Source organism: Nicotiana tabacum, chromosome 3 (assembly GCF_000715075.1).
Source record: "Nicotiana tabacum cultivar K326 chromosome 3, ASM71507v2, whole genome shotgun sequence".
Lineage (NCBI taxonomy): Eukaryota > Viridiplantae > Streptophyta > Magnoliopsida > Solanales > Solanaceae > Nicotiana > Nicotiana tabacum.
Window position 1 is genome coordinate 150281224 of NC_134082.1, and position 16433 is coordinate 150297656.

Here is a 16433-nt window from a genome sequence, read left to right on the forward strand (position 1 = left end):
ATGGCGGGTTACTCCATAGATGTGGGGAATGCGATGTCCCAGGTTATCACTATTATGGGCATGGAGCATGACCGGAACTATCCTTTCCCCAGTTTCCTCACAATGTACTTCCGGGACCTGAATGTGGACAAAAGGCCCTATGACATCAAGGTCAAGGAGACAGCCCCATTTTCCTAGTATAGCATGAAGGGGGATGACAACCCCAAGAGCAAGAACTACAAAGTACTAGCTACTGCTTCAACTAGCCAGTTTGAGGAGCCGGTTGAGGTAATGGCTTCTGCTGGGCATACCTCCACATCTCTAGATATCCCTCTCGGTTCATCCACATCAGTAGACCCGGAGATCCCATCTACCCGGGCCCATCCTATTACTGCCCACCGTCTAAGCCAGACACTTTTGAGTATCAACAACTGGATGCAGACTGCCTCATCCAAGTTGTCCATTTTGACTACCACTGTAGAGGCTCAGTCGGTTCCCCCAGCTCCATAGGTGCCACATCCGATAGAGGATGCGCTCAAGGAGATACTTGACAACCAGAAGAAGATCCTCGTTGTTCGGGTTGTGCTCTCAAAGGCAGTCGATTCACATAGCAAGGCTCTCAAGGAGCTTGCTAAGGAGCATAAGAAGTTGTGGAAGACACGGGCCTCCAAGGAGTCCATAAAGGTGCTGCGGGCAGATGCTGATAGACTGAAGGCAGACCAGCTGCCTTTAGACTTGTTGCTTGATGACCTAGTGCCAATAGCTCACCCACAGCCGGAGCAGACACAGAGGCCTCCGAAGAGGAAAAGGAGGATTCTTAGGGCTAATGATGCTATCATCCAGTTAGCGGACCCACCAGAGACTTCCTCCAGTCAGCCACAGGATGTACCAGTTCCAGAGCTTGTCAAGGTCCTTGCCCCGATCCCAGTAGCAGCAGAACAGACCACTGGGAACCAGTCTGAGGTTCCCGAGCACACAGAGTACCCAGGGACCACCCATGATCCTATGCAGACAGACACGGCTTATGAAGTCTTCTATATCCTTTTTCTCTATATTTTTGGTGCTTAGTTAGACTAGTTGGCATTGGGGACAATGCCAACTTTCATTTGAGGAGGTGAGCCCTACATTTTTTTGGATGATTGTATATATTGATATTTTTTTATGCTTTCTTGATTTTTCACATTTGGTCTGTATATAATTTGATATTTAGTTACTTTTATCGCACTTTTTATCTTTCTTTGGGTCTGTATATAAAGTTATATCACATTGTATATATTCATCACATTCGTTGTATATTCAAATCCCCTCTTGTATATATTCATTCTATTTTCCGCAATATTTTTTTCTTTTTAGCTTCTTATTTATGTTCATCATATTACCATCAAAAAGGTCTTATTTCAGGCATGTAAAATTCGTAACACAGTCTGCAATATAATCTACTTATATGACAGATACAAGCTGAGCTTATCAGTGAGTTGATAAATTCTCCCTTTCAGGTTTTCACCTTGTATTCGCAAAACCCCTAAAAACTTTGAAAATTCCTTTAAAAGTTACAACTCCAACCAAATTTTGATCCTCATCAATGACCCAAATGGAACTCGCACGATGTGCAAACGCTTGAATTAACACAGCCACCAATGAACTCCCCGGATAACAGGTGATCGCCTCTGACCTTCTTGCTGAAGAATATCGTCCTGAACCATTTCTACTCGACCCTGGCTCATCATCAGAAGAACAACTAGAAGCTGAAGACGATGTAAACTACACGGAAAACTCTTCGTCCATCAGTTCTAGCATCAGGCCAAGTTTTTTTTTCATGTAACCTCATATTCACCAATTCAACCAAGCCCTCTGGAGGACCACCATAATCAATGTACGCCATAAGATCACCAGCTGAAAGAGTCGTGATTGCTGCTGCAACAGATTCATCGCAGTAGGCAAGAGTAGAGGGAGAGATTTCCCCGATTAGTCTGTTGTCATCATCGACAACTGCCACTACTATTTGTTCAATATGTGCTAGAGCGATCGAATCCAAAGCAAAGATTTCAGGGTCATGATAACGAACAGTCAAGATGTTGTGATCGATGATGTTGAGCAATTCAATTGAAAAGGTGGGCATAGGGGAGAACACTCCAATGGAATTGAGAAGGAAGAGGACAACGTCTTCCTATGTTAGCCAACAGTATTCAACTCCGTTATGATGTGTGGATTTCAGAGAGGAAGATTTACTCAAAGGCTTTCTCCTTGAATTCGTGTAGTTGTGAATCGGTATAACCAGGTTCTGGATACCTTCAAGAATGTGATCTATTGCTTCCAGCAAGCTTGAATCGGGCTCCAAATGCTTCACAATTGAATCTCCTTTAGCCAAAATCTTTAATACAGGAATCTCAAGTACCTTAGAAGAATCAATTAAACTTTCCTGCTTACATAAATAGCAAATCACATCCACCATTGAAACCTTCCCTATGCAATGGCATTCAACAGAATAATCATCTCCTTCTAGAACCATCCACACACTCACATGAGTTTCTCCGATTCTCTTCAAAACCGCTATCGCCTCCGCTAATGTGGCGGTCGCCGGAATTATAGGCCGTAATGCCGGTTTTCCTAGGCATAAATCTGATACCTCCCGATTTAGAAAACTTACTGCCATGAAAAATATGAAAAATAAAAGGGATAGAAAATAATAGAAAGGACAAAAAGGAATTAGAGGAATAGAGGAGGGGTAAAATGGAGAACTTATACTGCCGGAACAACCGTGTAAGGGAAGTTCCGGTGGCCGTTGAAGGAATGACGACCTCTTGTATATATTCATTCTATTTTCCGCAAAATGTTTCGTTTTTAGTTTCTTATTTATGTTCGTAGTTTTTTGTTTTGTTTTGGACGTTTTCAATAAACCTTTGGTTTTCTTAATGCCACGGTTCTTTCCAAAGGTGGAGTGTTGTGTGAACCGGGTGGCTCTTCCCAATGATAGATGGCGTGACAACTTTCTTAAGTGTTTGAGTCCGTTTTGTTTTTTGTTTTTAGTAGTTTGTAGTTAAGGATACCTCAAGCAAATCTTCACTTGGGCCTATCACATTTGCCCTTGATCTCATGATCAAAAACAAGTTGTTGTGTTTAGGATGGTGAAAGTCATGACCTTGAGACTCTTGTGTTGACCAATAATCATCAAGTGGTTTTTTTCGGGACCATTGTGTGCTCAAATCGTATCTAAGGTCGTTGTAGGCCCCCAACTCTATGTCTTTAGCAATCCCTTAGCTTGTGTGGTGAGTAATTGAATTGCAAGTCCAAGTCTCGAGCCATTGGTCTAGAACTTGCCCTGAATGTTTGTTGAGGCGAAATCATAAGTGAATTTTGACTTGAGGCATGATTATTGGCTCTCCTTGATCCAAATGATAGTTTGAACAAAATCCATAGCCTACCAATTATATGATCCCTAGTTAACCCTTTTGAGCCTTAGACTTTCATCTTTCAAGAACCATGATACAAGCCTATACCCGTTCTAAAAGATACCCTCTCTTGGCACTCGATCTTTCCTTTAGCACATGGCAAAAGTATAAGTTTGGGGGAAGAGACGAGGATGGCAACAAAGTGGTAAAAAGGCACCAAAAAAACGAAGAAAAAAAAGGCAATGAAAAAGAAAGAAAAGCAAAAGACAAAAAGAATGATCAATGTAAAAAGGAATAAAGAGGGATTCAAGAAAAGCAAAGAATGAAAGGTGTGGAAAAGTTAAAAAAAGAGAAAAGATTTGAAAAGCATAAGAAAGAGTGACAATGTGTCTCTCTAACCCCTTAGAAAAGAAGTGAAATGACTCAAAGAGTCAAGAGAATGTTTGCTGAATGAATCAAAAGAAGTGCTTAAGGGAAGATGGAACCCACTTAGACCAAAACATTTCCTACCATGAACCAAAATCCTTCACAATGACTCCACAAGAGCCCTATATTATCTTGAGTTGAATGAAGCTTACATTAGTGGATACTCACATAAAGGGCAAACATATGGTACTTAGAGCCGGACTTGTGACTTTTTCTTGAGAGAGATGAGCGAATTTCCATTAACCTCGGTTTATGTGCCAATATTCTAAAAAGGTGAGGTTTGTTTAAGGAGAGTTGAGGATGTTTGAGTTTGGGTTCCACAATGACCAAAGTAATTGAGAGAGTTTTTTGATGTGTTAAGTCAACTCTTGATGCTCTTGTGTCTCACTTGATCCATGGGTTTTCAAAGGTTAAATGTTGTTAATGATTCATTTGTATTGAGGGTAATTATTAGTCCCAATTGATGCTAGTTGAGGTTGCTTTAAGACAGCTGAAAATTTCTTGAACTTTCCCTTAAGGGGTGAGTCTTATTTTATTTGCCTGAGGACAAGTAAAAACTTAAGTTTGGGGGAGTTAATAACTAGGGATTTTGACGTATTTTATGCTTCTTCTTGCTTGCGCTTAGATTATAAATTCATACAAAATAGTCCCAAAAGGCTCATAAGTTGTGCTTGATTGCAGGTTTGATCAACAAAGTGACAAGATGTCAAAGATCAGCTCAAAAGGAGTGAAACTTGCACAAGTACCAAAGACAAGGCAAACTCAGGAAAAACAGGCCTAGTGCGGCCGCACTACACTTTGTGCAGTCGGCCCTAGAGACGTTCAGAGACTCAGCATTTCAGGCTTCGAAACAATGCGGCCGCACTACACTTTGTGCGGTCCGCGGTGGACCTCTGCGACCGCACTCCCATTCTGTGTGGTCCGTAGAGACAAGGTTCAAAGAGATGCCAACTTCAGAGGTTCAAGCCTGTGTGGTCTGCGGCCGAGTTTTGCGGACCGCGCTAGAAGCCTCCGCGGCCGCAGTCCATTTTGTGCGGTCTGCGGAGTCTGGGTTCAGAGAGTCAAGATTGCAAGTTCAAGAGCCTAGTGCGGCCGCACACCATTTTGTGCGGTCCGCACTAACCCCGCAGGGGCAATTTTGTCCAGTTTTTTCAGCTTAGTATAAATAGAACCTTTTTCCATTTTTAGGGCATCAGATATTATTAGACGTTAGTTGCGCTCGTGAGAAGACTTTTCTTAGCCATTTTGGGCATTTTTACTTAGTTTTTATCATTGAATCTTTGTATTTACCTTAGTAATTAATTAATATGCCTTTATCTTCATCTATTTCTCTGTTTTTCTCTTCAAGCATGAGTAGCTAGACCCCTTAGCTAGGGTTGTGGCTCAACCCTAGTATGGGTAATTGATGGGTTGTGATTTAAGGTTAGATTGACTATGAGTGTTTGTTATTTGGGTCAATTTCATGGTTTAATCTATGAATTAGTGGTTGCAAACACTAGTTTGTGCTAAGTTGACTTGGGTTCTTCTTGAGAAAGAGAGCCTAAGTCTCCGAAATTGACCCAACAAGGAATTGGGATGGACTCAAGAGAATTGATAGTCCCAATTAAAGGGTTAAACCTCGAGAGAGTAATACCCGACTTGAACCCCAGTTGCTTGAGCAAATTTGTCTACCCTATTGGTCTTGAGAAAGTCAATTGGGCAAAATCACTCTCTCTACCGAGAGGTGTGATTGTGGGTAAAATTGTGCAACGGTTATAGCATATTCCTCAATCATGTCAATCGTGCCTTAGGTTTAATTACCTGTCAATTGGCCACCTAGGAGGATGTCACTACCCTAGTGCCTTTTAAACTATTAGAGACAACTTGTAGCAATTTACTCGTAGTTAATCTAGTAGCAATTATAATTTGTAGTTTGATAATAGTAGAATATAAAGAAAACCCAAAAATGATTAGAAGTGATATTTGGAACAAATACGCAATTTCAACCTAAATATATACTCGATTCCATTCCTATCTCTCTGTGGAAATCGATCCCGACCCACAAATCGGGTAAAAGCTATTGCGACCCTCTCTTCCTATTCTTTAGTAGTGTGGAGTAGGTTGCGATCACTAAGCTCGGTGGTCTTAGGCAAACCTGCAAAGATAAGAGAAAAGGTCAGCGTTACGTAAGTCCTGGGCATAATAGTAACTATTTTGAGAAGAGCCTTACCATGAGAATGGGCCTCCCATCAGCCCTTCGAAAGCTTGCGCCACGAGGCTCGAAGTATGGCATCTGCTTGCAGATGCCTTCGATCCACTCCTTGAGTCGGGGGACCGCATTGAGAACCCGAGCAACAGCTGCACGACCACAAATACTGGTGGTGAGAAAGAAAACAAAGGAGACTCGACACTTAAGGAAAGACTACACTTACGAGATGCATTCCATTTCTCGGGAAATGGCAGGAACTTGGGAGGGATCAAATCTTTAGTTTTTACCCGACCAAAGCGTCCTTGCCAGCCTCGGTCTCTTTCCTCATCGATGCTCGAAAAGGAAGCCTTGTTGGCCTGGCGAGTGAGCTTGATTAGTCCCCCTCGGAAAATTTTGGGACCGTATAGATGGAGTAGGTGGTCGAGAGTGAACCGATGGGATTCGGTGTTGTTCACAAAATAACGTAGAATGATCATGATCCTCCAAAGACGGGTGGATTTGCCTAAGGCACACCTCATATCTCTTACAAAAGGCCAGAACTACTAGGTCTACCGGGTCCAGTGTGAAGGGGTAAGTGTAAACACTTAAATATTCCTCCACATGGGTAGTAATGTCATCCTTGGGCCCGGGGACTATCACGTCATTACCTTCCCATTTACGGTCCTCTCGAAATATGGCAAGGGTCTCTTTAGTGATGGAGCATATATATCTCGATACCCCTTCACCTCGGCCTTGTTTGGATGAGGCCTTCTCGACTTTGAAGTCATCTGTGATTGAATAGCCCCCAGAAATAAAGCTTTTCATGGGGGGCTCTGGGGCCATTTCGACGACAGTCACTTCGGGAGCAACCATCTCGGGGACAGCTGCCTCGGTACCTATTGCCGATTAGGAAGATGAAGAGGTAGACTGCTGAGGAACTGATTTGGAAGTCTTAGCCATCGTGTTCTGGAAAATAAGAAGATTTGAAGGGAAAATATGATGGTTTGAAGGAAAGGTATGAAGGTTTGAAGGAAAAAGTATGAAGATTTGAAGGTAGGATGAAGATCTGGGTAGAACCTAAGAACAATTATGAAGATTTGAAGATCAAAGGTAAAAGGGATGAAGATTTGAAAAAGTTGATAGCTGCTAGAGAGTTCGAAGATAAAAGTTAGGATCGAAAAGTGGAAGAAGTACAAAAGGTTAAAGTTTTTATAGGAAAAAATGTAATCAATGCGAGACGTTCATATTCGAAGGCGACCAACTGTTGATTGACACATGTCTGAAGCCAGAACGATGCAACTGATGGGATGTTTCGACTTATTCATCGTCTCGGCCGTAACGTACGAAGGAAGGAACCGAGGTTCATCTATCGTTTTCCATCATTTCGGCGAACCTACTCTCTGAGAAAGGAAGGGGATATCTGTATACGGGTAAACTCGGGGTCAGCACACACCCCAAGTATCCGGTGAGTCAAACAAAGTAAGAAGTATGAACGTATGAGATAGAGACAGAATCCGAGAACTCTTTGAATCGAGGATTGAACGGGGTGCTCGCCACCGGCCTGATAAGACAACGCCCCCCGGACCCAGAACGAGCTCCGAGACCTCAAAAGGCACTACAAACGATTGCACACGACTAACAGAGGGTCGTGATATCCGCGCCCAACCGGATTTCACGATGCGGATAGCGCTCGATGTCGGTAGAGTATCAGTAATTGACGTACAAGGAAGATTTTTACCTTTTTTAGAATTGTACTGGGGGTAAAATTCCCCTACTATATAAAGGGGAAGTTTTTTATTCAATAGACACATTGTAATACGCATATCAAAACAATACAAACGTATTTCTATGCTTTCTAGCTATTGAAAGATTCTTATTTTAATCATAGTTCTTCATATACACTTGGCTTCGAATCGAAGGTCCGATTGAGTGCAAAACTAATGTTCAGCTTAAATCTGAGCCCTTACTCAACGTCATAACTGGCTTGGTTATTTATTTTATCTTTAATTCGTTTATCTAACATTCTTGATTACTCGTGTTGAATCAATCCACATATCCTTAAAACCACATACAAATTTAATTGTTATCCGTTATAAGGGTAAACACTTCTAAAATCAGCTTATTTTGAGAAGTGTTTTTTCTCAAAAGTGCTTTCCTAAAAAGTGTTTTTTCTCAAAAGTGCTTTCCTAAAAAGTACTTTTGGTGAGAAGTAGTTTTTGTTTAACTAATTAATTTGAAAAGCACTTCTAAGCAGCAATTAGTATTTGGCCAAAGCTATAAAAAAGTGCTTCTAAGTGTATTTTTCTCAAAAGTGCTTTTCAAAAAACGTGTTTCTCCAAAAGTGATTTTGAGTCTACTCAAAAATACTTTCTTTCTTTTAAAAGCTTGACCAAACACTTTAATTTTTCAAAAGAAGCTTGGCCGAACAGGCTATAAGTCAAACAGAAAAGCAGCTAATTCATAACCTTAGTTGTCCCAAGATTGAACTCAACTCTAAAGGAAACTTGATACAATGAAGACCGCCCCCTACCTACTTGGATAATATTCACTCAAGAAGTGATTGACACTTGATAGGATAGTTCATTTAATGGCACAACAGGAGCCAAGTAATATTAATCGGCATTAAGCATGGATTTATGAGAGTATAATCCAACAAGCAATCCTAGTCACAACTTGTGACTTGCAACTAATTGATGCTACATCAACCCTTCTAGCCTTATCTCAACTGTTCAATCATCAGAGAAGGAATAACTCACTTGTTTCGCTGAACGAATTTGTTTCAAAATATTCGAGTTTTTTCCAGATCTACCACTCTTTTAAGAGATGTAAGGTACATTTAGACATATTTTTAAGACTAATGCAATTAAATGTCTTTCTTGAGGAGTGCAGGAATATCAAAAGACAGATAAAAGTAGCTGCCCCAACTGTATCCAAGATAACTAATTTCAGAATCCTTTATTTTCCAACCAGTTCCAGCATTTGGCAACGGCCAACATACCAGTGTAGTTTCTCTTGTCTAGATTCTTGTAAGAGTTCAATACATCATGGTTCATTTTCACCAAGTCAAAAGCCACATATACTAGTCGATCTTGATCTAACGAGTTACACCCAAGTTTGACAAGGCAAGTGTATGCGATTAATATACATGATTCTAAGTATGAGTTTTGTAAGATGACACAAAATATGCTTGGCCTCTTGTAGTTACACTTGGACTGACATGCAACACACTATGCCTCAGAGAACAAATACAACATAAACCTGGACTTACAGATGCAAAGCAGAGGTTCCAATGACAGACAAAGTAAACTAATCCCATTGGGTTGACCTAAAATTGTACTTTCCCGCAATAGAATTTCCATTAAGATCACAGGAAGCTGCATCAGAAGTTAGTTAGCAGAATGGTACCTTTGGAACTGTAATTCAACTAGCAATAACACTCTAACACCGGTGTAAGAATTAACGATTTTCTTTTAAGTCTGGAACCTCATTTTCAGATGGCAATCTTTCCTCAGGTGGTCCACAAGTTTTGGGGTATCTGCCAAAGTCTTTCTTCGTTGGCTTCGCAATTTCCACAAAAATAACCCTGCCATTGAGGTACTGACAACGGAAGAAAATTTTGAGAAGAAAACACACACTGCACAACAATTAATAACCAAAACAAATTCAGTGGGGTATAACCTTGTGATCCATGTTATCAAGAGCAAGCATGGCATTTTCTTGAGAAGTGTACTGAATAAATGCATATCCCTTTGATCTCTGGGTCACTTCATCCTTGACCACCTTAACTGGTAAGGGAAGTAGACACATTTAAGAATGCAGGTCTCAACTACAAGAAAGGGTAAAATAGACAAGAAAATTATCTCCCCAAAAGGGCATGTACCTTCAGCCACCTGGCCAAAATTCGAAAATATCTTCTCCAGACAACTTTCATCAGCGGAGTATGGTAAATCTATGAATCAAATATGACAGGAAATTTTAGAACTTTACAGAACCAGAACTTTTGGATAAAAACATGTGATCTCAGAGAGCAAGTGAATTACGAACTTGTAGCAAAGGGTGAAATAGAAAAGCAGCTAATGTTTCAGTGTTCGAAAACTGTCTTTTTCATTAAAAAACCGGCATCATTATGTTTACAAGTTTGGAAGATTGAGAACTATCGAGTCTAATGACAGCTTAATCCTTAAAGGTAGAATATTTTAACTTACTTAAATTATACACACTATCACTCTAGTGGTATCAGCAAACAAAATTTCTTGAAACTCTTCTTTGAGCAGCACCATGAAAGTTTCATGTATATGTATATTACTAACTAGCAGTAATTCGAGTTTACAACACATCATCTTGTCTCTTGCCTGAAAATTTACACCACATTGTAGCAGAAAGCAAAAGCCAAAAGGAGGAGGATTAAAAGAGAGTATTGCTTTACAAATATAGAAAGGTAATACTTTTCACATAATTCTCATTGATCAACCACTAACGTGCTCTATAATTGCAGATTTCAACTGATGATTCAAAAAGTGATTGCTTTTGAGGAAGGAAGAACAGAATGAAGAGAATAAGATGCAAAGCCACAAAAGATAGAATTGGGAGTACTATATAGGCACCTCACCTACATAACACCAGATTTAGTTCAATTAGCACACACATACTTGTTTTATCCTCATCATTACATTTGCAGTATCCTCTGGGGGCTCTTGCAGTCTAGACAATCTCTATCTTCAAAAAGGGAAAGGCCAAAAGCAACACCAAAAAGTCAACATCTTTCTCACTAAACTGATACGAAAAATAGCTCCTAAAGGGAAATTTGCGGAATTACATGGAGATACATCTCTTCTTCTACGAAACCTTATTCGTTTCTTCTTCTTTTTTTACAAGCAAATATATCTCCGATAACGACTTTCAGTCCTCAAAGACAACACTCTTCTCACTAACTTTGGAATGTCAAGGATGGTCGAAATGCATTTTACATAGGAATTGCTTTCTAATATCATTATTTTACGCCTTTGCAGACTATAGTGAGGAAGCTAAGAGTCAGCAGATGTACATTTCAAATAATGCTAGCTGAAGTTCTACAAGCCAGCAGGCCCCTTCTAATTTCAGGCCCTTAGAGCTAAAGAATTAGGATGCTATCCTATAACATGAAGTGTTTACTTACATCAAACATCATAATTGCTCAAACCAAGGATCTGAACTCTACTCCGCCTAACGCAGAGTTTGAAGCAGGTAAATGTACAGAGCCAGCATCTTTGAGCAACTTCTTCGACAAGAAGCACCATAATCGTAGACTTATCATGGCAACTAAAGCAACTGATGCAATTTACTCCAACCACCACTATGGAAGGGCATCACTAGCTTTTATCACCTAATGAGGCAGAAAAAAGTAACCACTCATAGGTACAACCTCATAGTCCCGAATCTTCACAATGATGGATTGATGGTCTTACCAAAGCCACCTGGCCAAATCAACATATACAATGTTGTGATATCTACTTTTTTATTAGTATCAGATTGCAGAGACAAGATATAGCATAAAGACGCATAACCTCCTACGAGTCTTATTAGTTAGTTTACTGCATCTCTGCGGAGGCAAGATAATGCATGAAGAAAACATACAATTCTATGAGGCTTATCACTGGTTACTAGATCTCATTCTAACTGTTTGGTCAGAAACAGAAAGCAAGCAATATGGGTTGTACATTACTGGTGTCAAACAGTACTCAGACTACAACAAATGCCACCAGTAAAGATCCTAGCCAAACTTATCACTCGTTACTATATCTCATTCTTAACTGTTTGGTCCGAAACAGCACGCAACCAATGTGGGTTGTACATTACTGGTGCCAAACAGTACTCAGACTACGACAAGTGCCACCAAACTTATTTCTCTTTTTAATTTCATGTCTTCCCACCCTTGCTTAGGAAAGAAAGTAAGTCAATAAAGTTTTGGCTTGGACCTCCAGATGTTGTATCCAAGCTTCAAAGCCTAGAAGGTTTAGCTTTTACAAGCCTTAGGTAAAGCATATAATTAAGACATGTTTTAAAACTACCATCTACGCTAGACGGGGATAGTCAATACTGTAATATTGATTCAAGCAGTAAAATTTCATTCCGATACTTCCTCTGAGAAGCTAATGTCATCTTCCATATGCATTGTGTAATTTGACAAGCGTCTTATCTTTTCTAGCTCCAATGACATTACGCAGAGAAGAAAATCTGGGCTAAAAAAAGTAAAGTAATTTTCCAGTTAACCTAACCTAGTAAAATATATATATCTCGTCAAGCATTTCAGACATTATCATATTGGAAACAAAAGATCATAACTTTACAGAATTATAATGGACGGAAAAGCTCCCAGGAACTTCCCACCATTTCATAGATTCGGGCTCAGGTAGAGGCCAACCAACTGGACTTAACATGATAATAATACTGAGCGGAGAAAATAAATTTCCTTCTAACAGAGGAGAAAATAAAATTCTAATAGCCAATTAAATGAACAAGTGACCATCTACCCCCAAAATATATCATCTAAAAAGAAAAATTAAAGTTCCTTTCCTTTAGGTGGGGAAAGAAAGTGAACCTGTTTTAGGATAAAGTACAGCTCTTGATATAACAAACTCAACATCAATAAAATATATCAGAAATTACAAAACAAAGCCTACGAAGAAATGAGATAAAATACAGGGAAGAGGGAGTAGATTGCTTACTTCTAACCATAATCTTGCTGGCAAGAGGGTAGCCGGAAAAATTAGCTTGGATTTTGAGGAATTTGGATTGACGTGAAAGTCCAAATGTTGGCTGCAAAACAGCAGATGATGAGTTGCTTGGCCATAACCCCTTATGCATCAACATTATCATTTATCAGCTTCGTTACTTAGGTGATGTTGGGCATCAAACTATCCTGAGGAGTAGTTTTGTGGGAACATAATGCTGGAATTGCTGCTAATTGCTAATTAATAAATGGAGAAACAGCTATGAAGTAATTAATTAGATATTATATGTGAAATACTTATTATTAAAAGAGTATTTTTGTTTTTAATAACTTAATTTTCGCATTTGCTAATGTAATATGTAGTGAAGAGTTGTATGAATCTCATCCCATGGTGGTTTCTTTCCAAACTTATTATGTTACGTTGGAGCCAACCAGGTTCTCAACTATATTTGTAAGCAATGTTGGTGTGAAATAATTCTCGTATTACGCTTCTCTTAGTCCAACTTAAGGCTGGCAAGTGGGGCGGTTAAGTCCGGGACCGGCCCAGGCCCGCGAGCCCATTAGGATAGTGGGCCTAAACGGGTCTAACCGGATAGGACCGGGACCAGGGAGTGGGCCTGCTAAGTGGGCCGGTTAAGGCAAGAAAAACGTTAGGATCGAAACGTTTGTGCCGGGGACCGGTTCCTAACTGGGCCGGTTCAACCGGTCCTAACCGATCTCAAACGGGCTCAAACGGGCCCAATGGCTAAATTTAAAATAAAAAAATCCCTCAAAAAATTTGACTGTTGGCTCATTTAAAATATGGTCGTTGGGCCTGCAAAAATAGCCATTTGGGCTTTGCAAAATAGTCATTTAACCCCTCCCAACTTTGTTTTAACCCCAAACTTTTTGTAATTACACTTTTTCCCTATTTTCAACTATAAATACCCCCTCATTCTTTCATTTTTCTCACAAAATCATCAATCTCTCTCTAATTTTCTTCTATAATTAGTTACTTTATTGTTGGAATTTGGGTGAAAAATTGTGAAGTTGATGAATTGAAGTATTCAAGTCTTCAACGATAATTAATTTTCAACAAGTTGTTCGTCAATTCGGTAAACTCGTTCCAACTCTTTAGTTTTAATATTATAGTTTTGTTTATTTTATTTACTTTGTATAATTATAATTAAGATGGCATATTCCTTAAAAAGATATTTAGTAAAAATAAGGGAAAATTCAAGAGTGGTGAATCTAGTGGCCAATCTATTCCTCCTCTAATTTTCCGGGCTCCCCTACCCAAACCCCATACCCGCCCTCCATCTGCTGCTATTCTTGATAGTGATAATACTTTATTACAATTTATTGAGAGTCAATATGTGCATAATGTTGGTAGTGGTGAACGCTTAGATGATGAATATATGAATTCTCTTTATGGTAATCCAACTATTGATGAAGAAGATGACCAGGAAATAGATTTAGATAAAACGCAACCGGATAACGATACACCAACTAGTCTTGTTGCTGAAGTTAACCCAACTAATCCAAATGATGCCCCTGTTGTCCCCCTGTTACTACATCTACTTTTTCTAGACAACCTTCTAAACAGGCTGAAACATCTCTTGTTTGGCCATTTTTTATTCAAATAAGAGAAAAAAATAAAGCTAAATGTAAAACTTGTGGCAAAGAGTTAGCTTTTAACTATGTTACTCGCGGGGAGGGGACGGGAAGATTGAGGAGACACATAATGATACACCCTCAAGATAAAGCTAAATATAATCAAATGAACGCTGCGGCCGGGGGACAAGTCTACCTAGTCAGCCTGACCCTAGTACCGGGTCAAATCAATTTCAACCAGGCATTAACGCTATTACCGGTGATATTTTATATTATGACCCAAGAAAAGATAAGGAAGAATTAGCAAAAATGGTTACTGTTATGTGCTTACCCTATAGTTTTCCTTCTAACCCTCACTTTGTGCATTATATTAGAAATATTTTTTTTCCTACTTATAAAGGACGACCTCGCACAACCGTAAAGAGCGATATTTATAAATATAAATATGAATATGAACAATATTTGCTGCTATTTATTTACTCATATTAATTGTCATGTTGCTATTACTACTAATATTGGTAGAAGTGGTAATGACTGTGATTATCTTACTATTACAGGTCATTGGATTGATGAGGACTGGATAATGCAAAAACGTATTATTGCTTATAGAGTAATTAATTCACGTCACACAGGGCAGTTTATTTCTAGCACGGTTACGAATATTTGTAGATATTTTTGCATTAGTGATAAAATAATGTCAATTTCAATGGATAATGCTACTAGTAACACTAATGTTGTATCCTTGCTTACCACTACACTAAATCCTGCAGTTTGTAACATTTTTCATGTTAGATGTACGTGTCATATTTACCATTTAATTGTGGGTGATGGTATGAGAATATTAAATGTTAAAATTGAAAAGGTTAAAATGGCTCTTCACTGGCTTTTTTATTCAAACCGTAGAAGTAAACTTAGAGAATATTTTAAAAGATGTGATGAATTTGGCCTAAGAGAAAGAAAGGTTCCTAAACCTTGTTCAACTAGATGGAACTACATGTATGAAAGTTTAGTTGTTGCATATGAATATAGAAACCCCATAAACTCAATGTTTAATGCTCATGTAAGTGATGATGATGAGCATCTTACAAATGCGGATTGTGCTAATGTTAAAATGCTTGTAGATTTTTTAGAAAGATTTCATGTTGCTACAAATGAATTTTCTGGGCAATATTATCCGACTCTTTCAAACTGTTTAGTTTATCTTGCAGAACTTGCAAATTTATTTGCTTATTTTTCAGAGGGTGGAGAAATTTATGAAGAAGCTATTGATTTTATGAGAAAGAAATTTAAAAAATATTTTTTCCATATTCCCACTATTTATGGTATTGCTGCCTTGTTAAATCCTACTATGAAATTAGGAGGTCCTCAATATTTATATCAATCTATTTATAATGGTTTAGCACTTGAAGATGAGGAGTTGTCTACACTTTCAGACGCACAAGCCTCAATTAAAATAAATGCTCAAACTATTTATAGTGCTTATCAAATTGCAATAGATAATGCTAGACCAAATATTCTAACTCATTCTTCTAGTTCTCAATCATCTAAAAGAACTGCAGGAGTAAGAGCACTTACTGTTTGGACCGGGTTCAGGGGTTCTCAAGGTTGTAGTACTGGGTTCACAACTAAATGAGCTTGAAGTTTATTTGTCACAGGGACTTGAGGAAGTGAATCCCGACGGCTTATTTAATCTTTTGGAATTGTGGAAGGATAAAGAAAAATAATTTCCGATTCTTTCAAGGATGGCCCGAGATATTTTAACCATTCAAGCTTCAACAGTGGCATCAGAGAGCACTTTCAGTCAAGCAAAACTTCAACTCGGTGATTATAGAGCGTCTATGAGGGAGAGCTTGGAAAAATCAGTACTTTTCAGATATTGGATCCGTTCGGAACGAAGAATTTTTGGACTTGCTGAATCACAACCAGAGGTAGACGAAGCTTACGAAGAAATGCTAGCTGAACTTGCGGAGGATCCAGCTTCGCCCGGAAGCGGTGATGAACAAGCTTCTTTTCCACCACCACTAACGGAAATTCCTCCGAACCTTGATGGATTTATGAAATTTGTAAGAGATACCATGTAAAATTAATATGTAACTTGTATTTTGGTACATCTTGATTAGTTTCTTTTTCTTTTCAATAGTGGTATTAGCACCTTGGTTGTGCTCATTCC

General features: G+C 39.0%; 1 protein-coding gene and 1 pseudogene across 1 annotated transcript; both read right to left on the minus strand.

Annotated features, from left to right (window-relative positions):
* Nucleotides 1-1431: 1431 nt before the first annotated feature.
* LOC107831045 (CBS domain-containing protein CBSX5-like) lies at nt 1432-2771 on the minus strand (annotated as a pseudogene).
* Nucleotides 2772-9009: 6238 nt separating this feature from the next.
* Nucleotides 9010-13069, minus strand: LOC107831044 (small RNA-binding protein 11, chloroplastic). The gene is made up of 4 exons (XM_016658760.2): nt 12666-13069; nt 9842-9910; nt 9640-9746; nt 9010-9558 (listed from the first exon to the last, which is right to left on the minus strand). Exons 1-4 carry the CDS (start codon nt 12814-12816, stop codon nt 9418-9420), a joined length of 468 nt encoding a protein of 155 aa, XP_016514246.1. The 5' UTR covers nt 12817-13069; the 3' UTR covers nt 9010-9417.
* Between the last annotated feature and the right edge of the window lie 3364 nt (nt 13070-16433).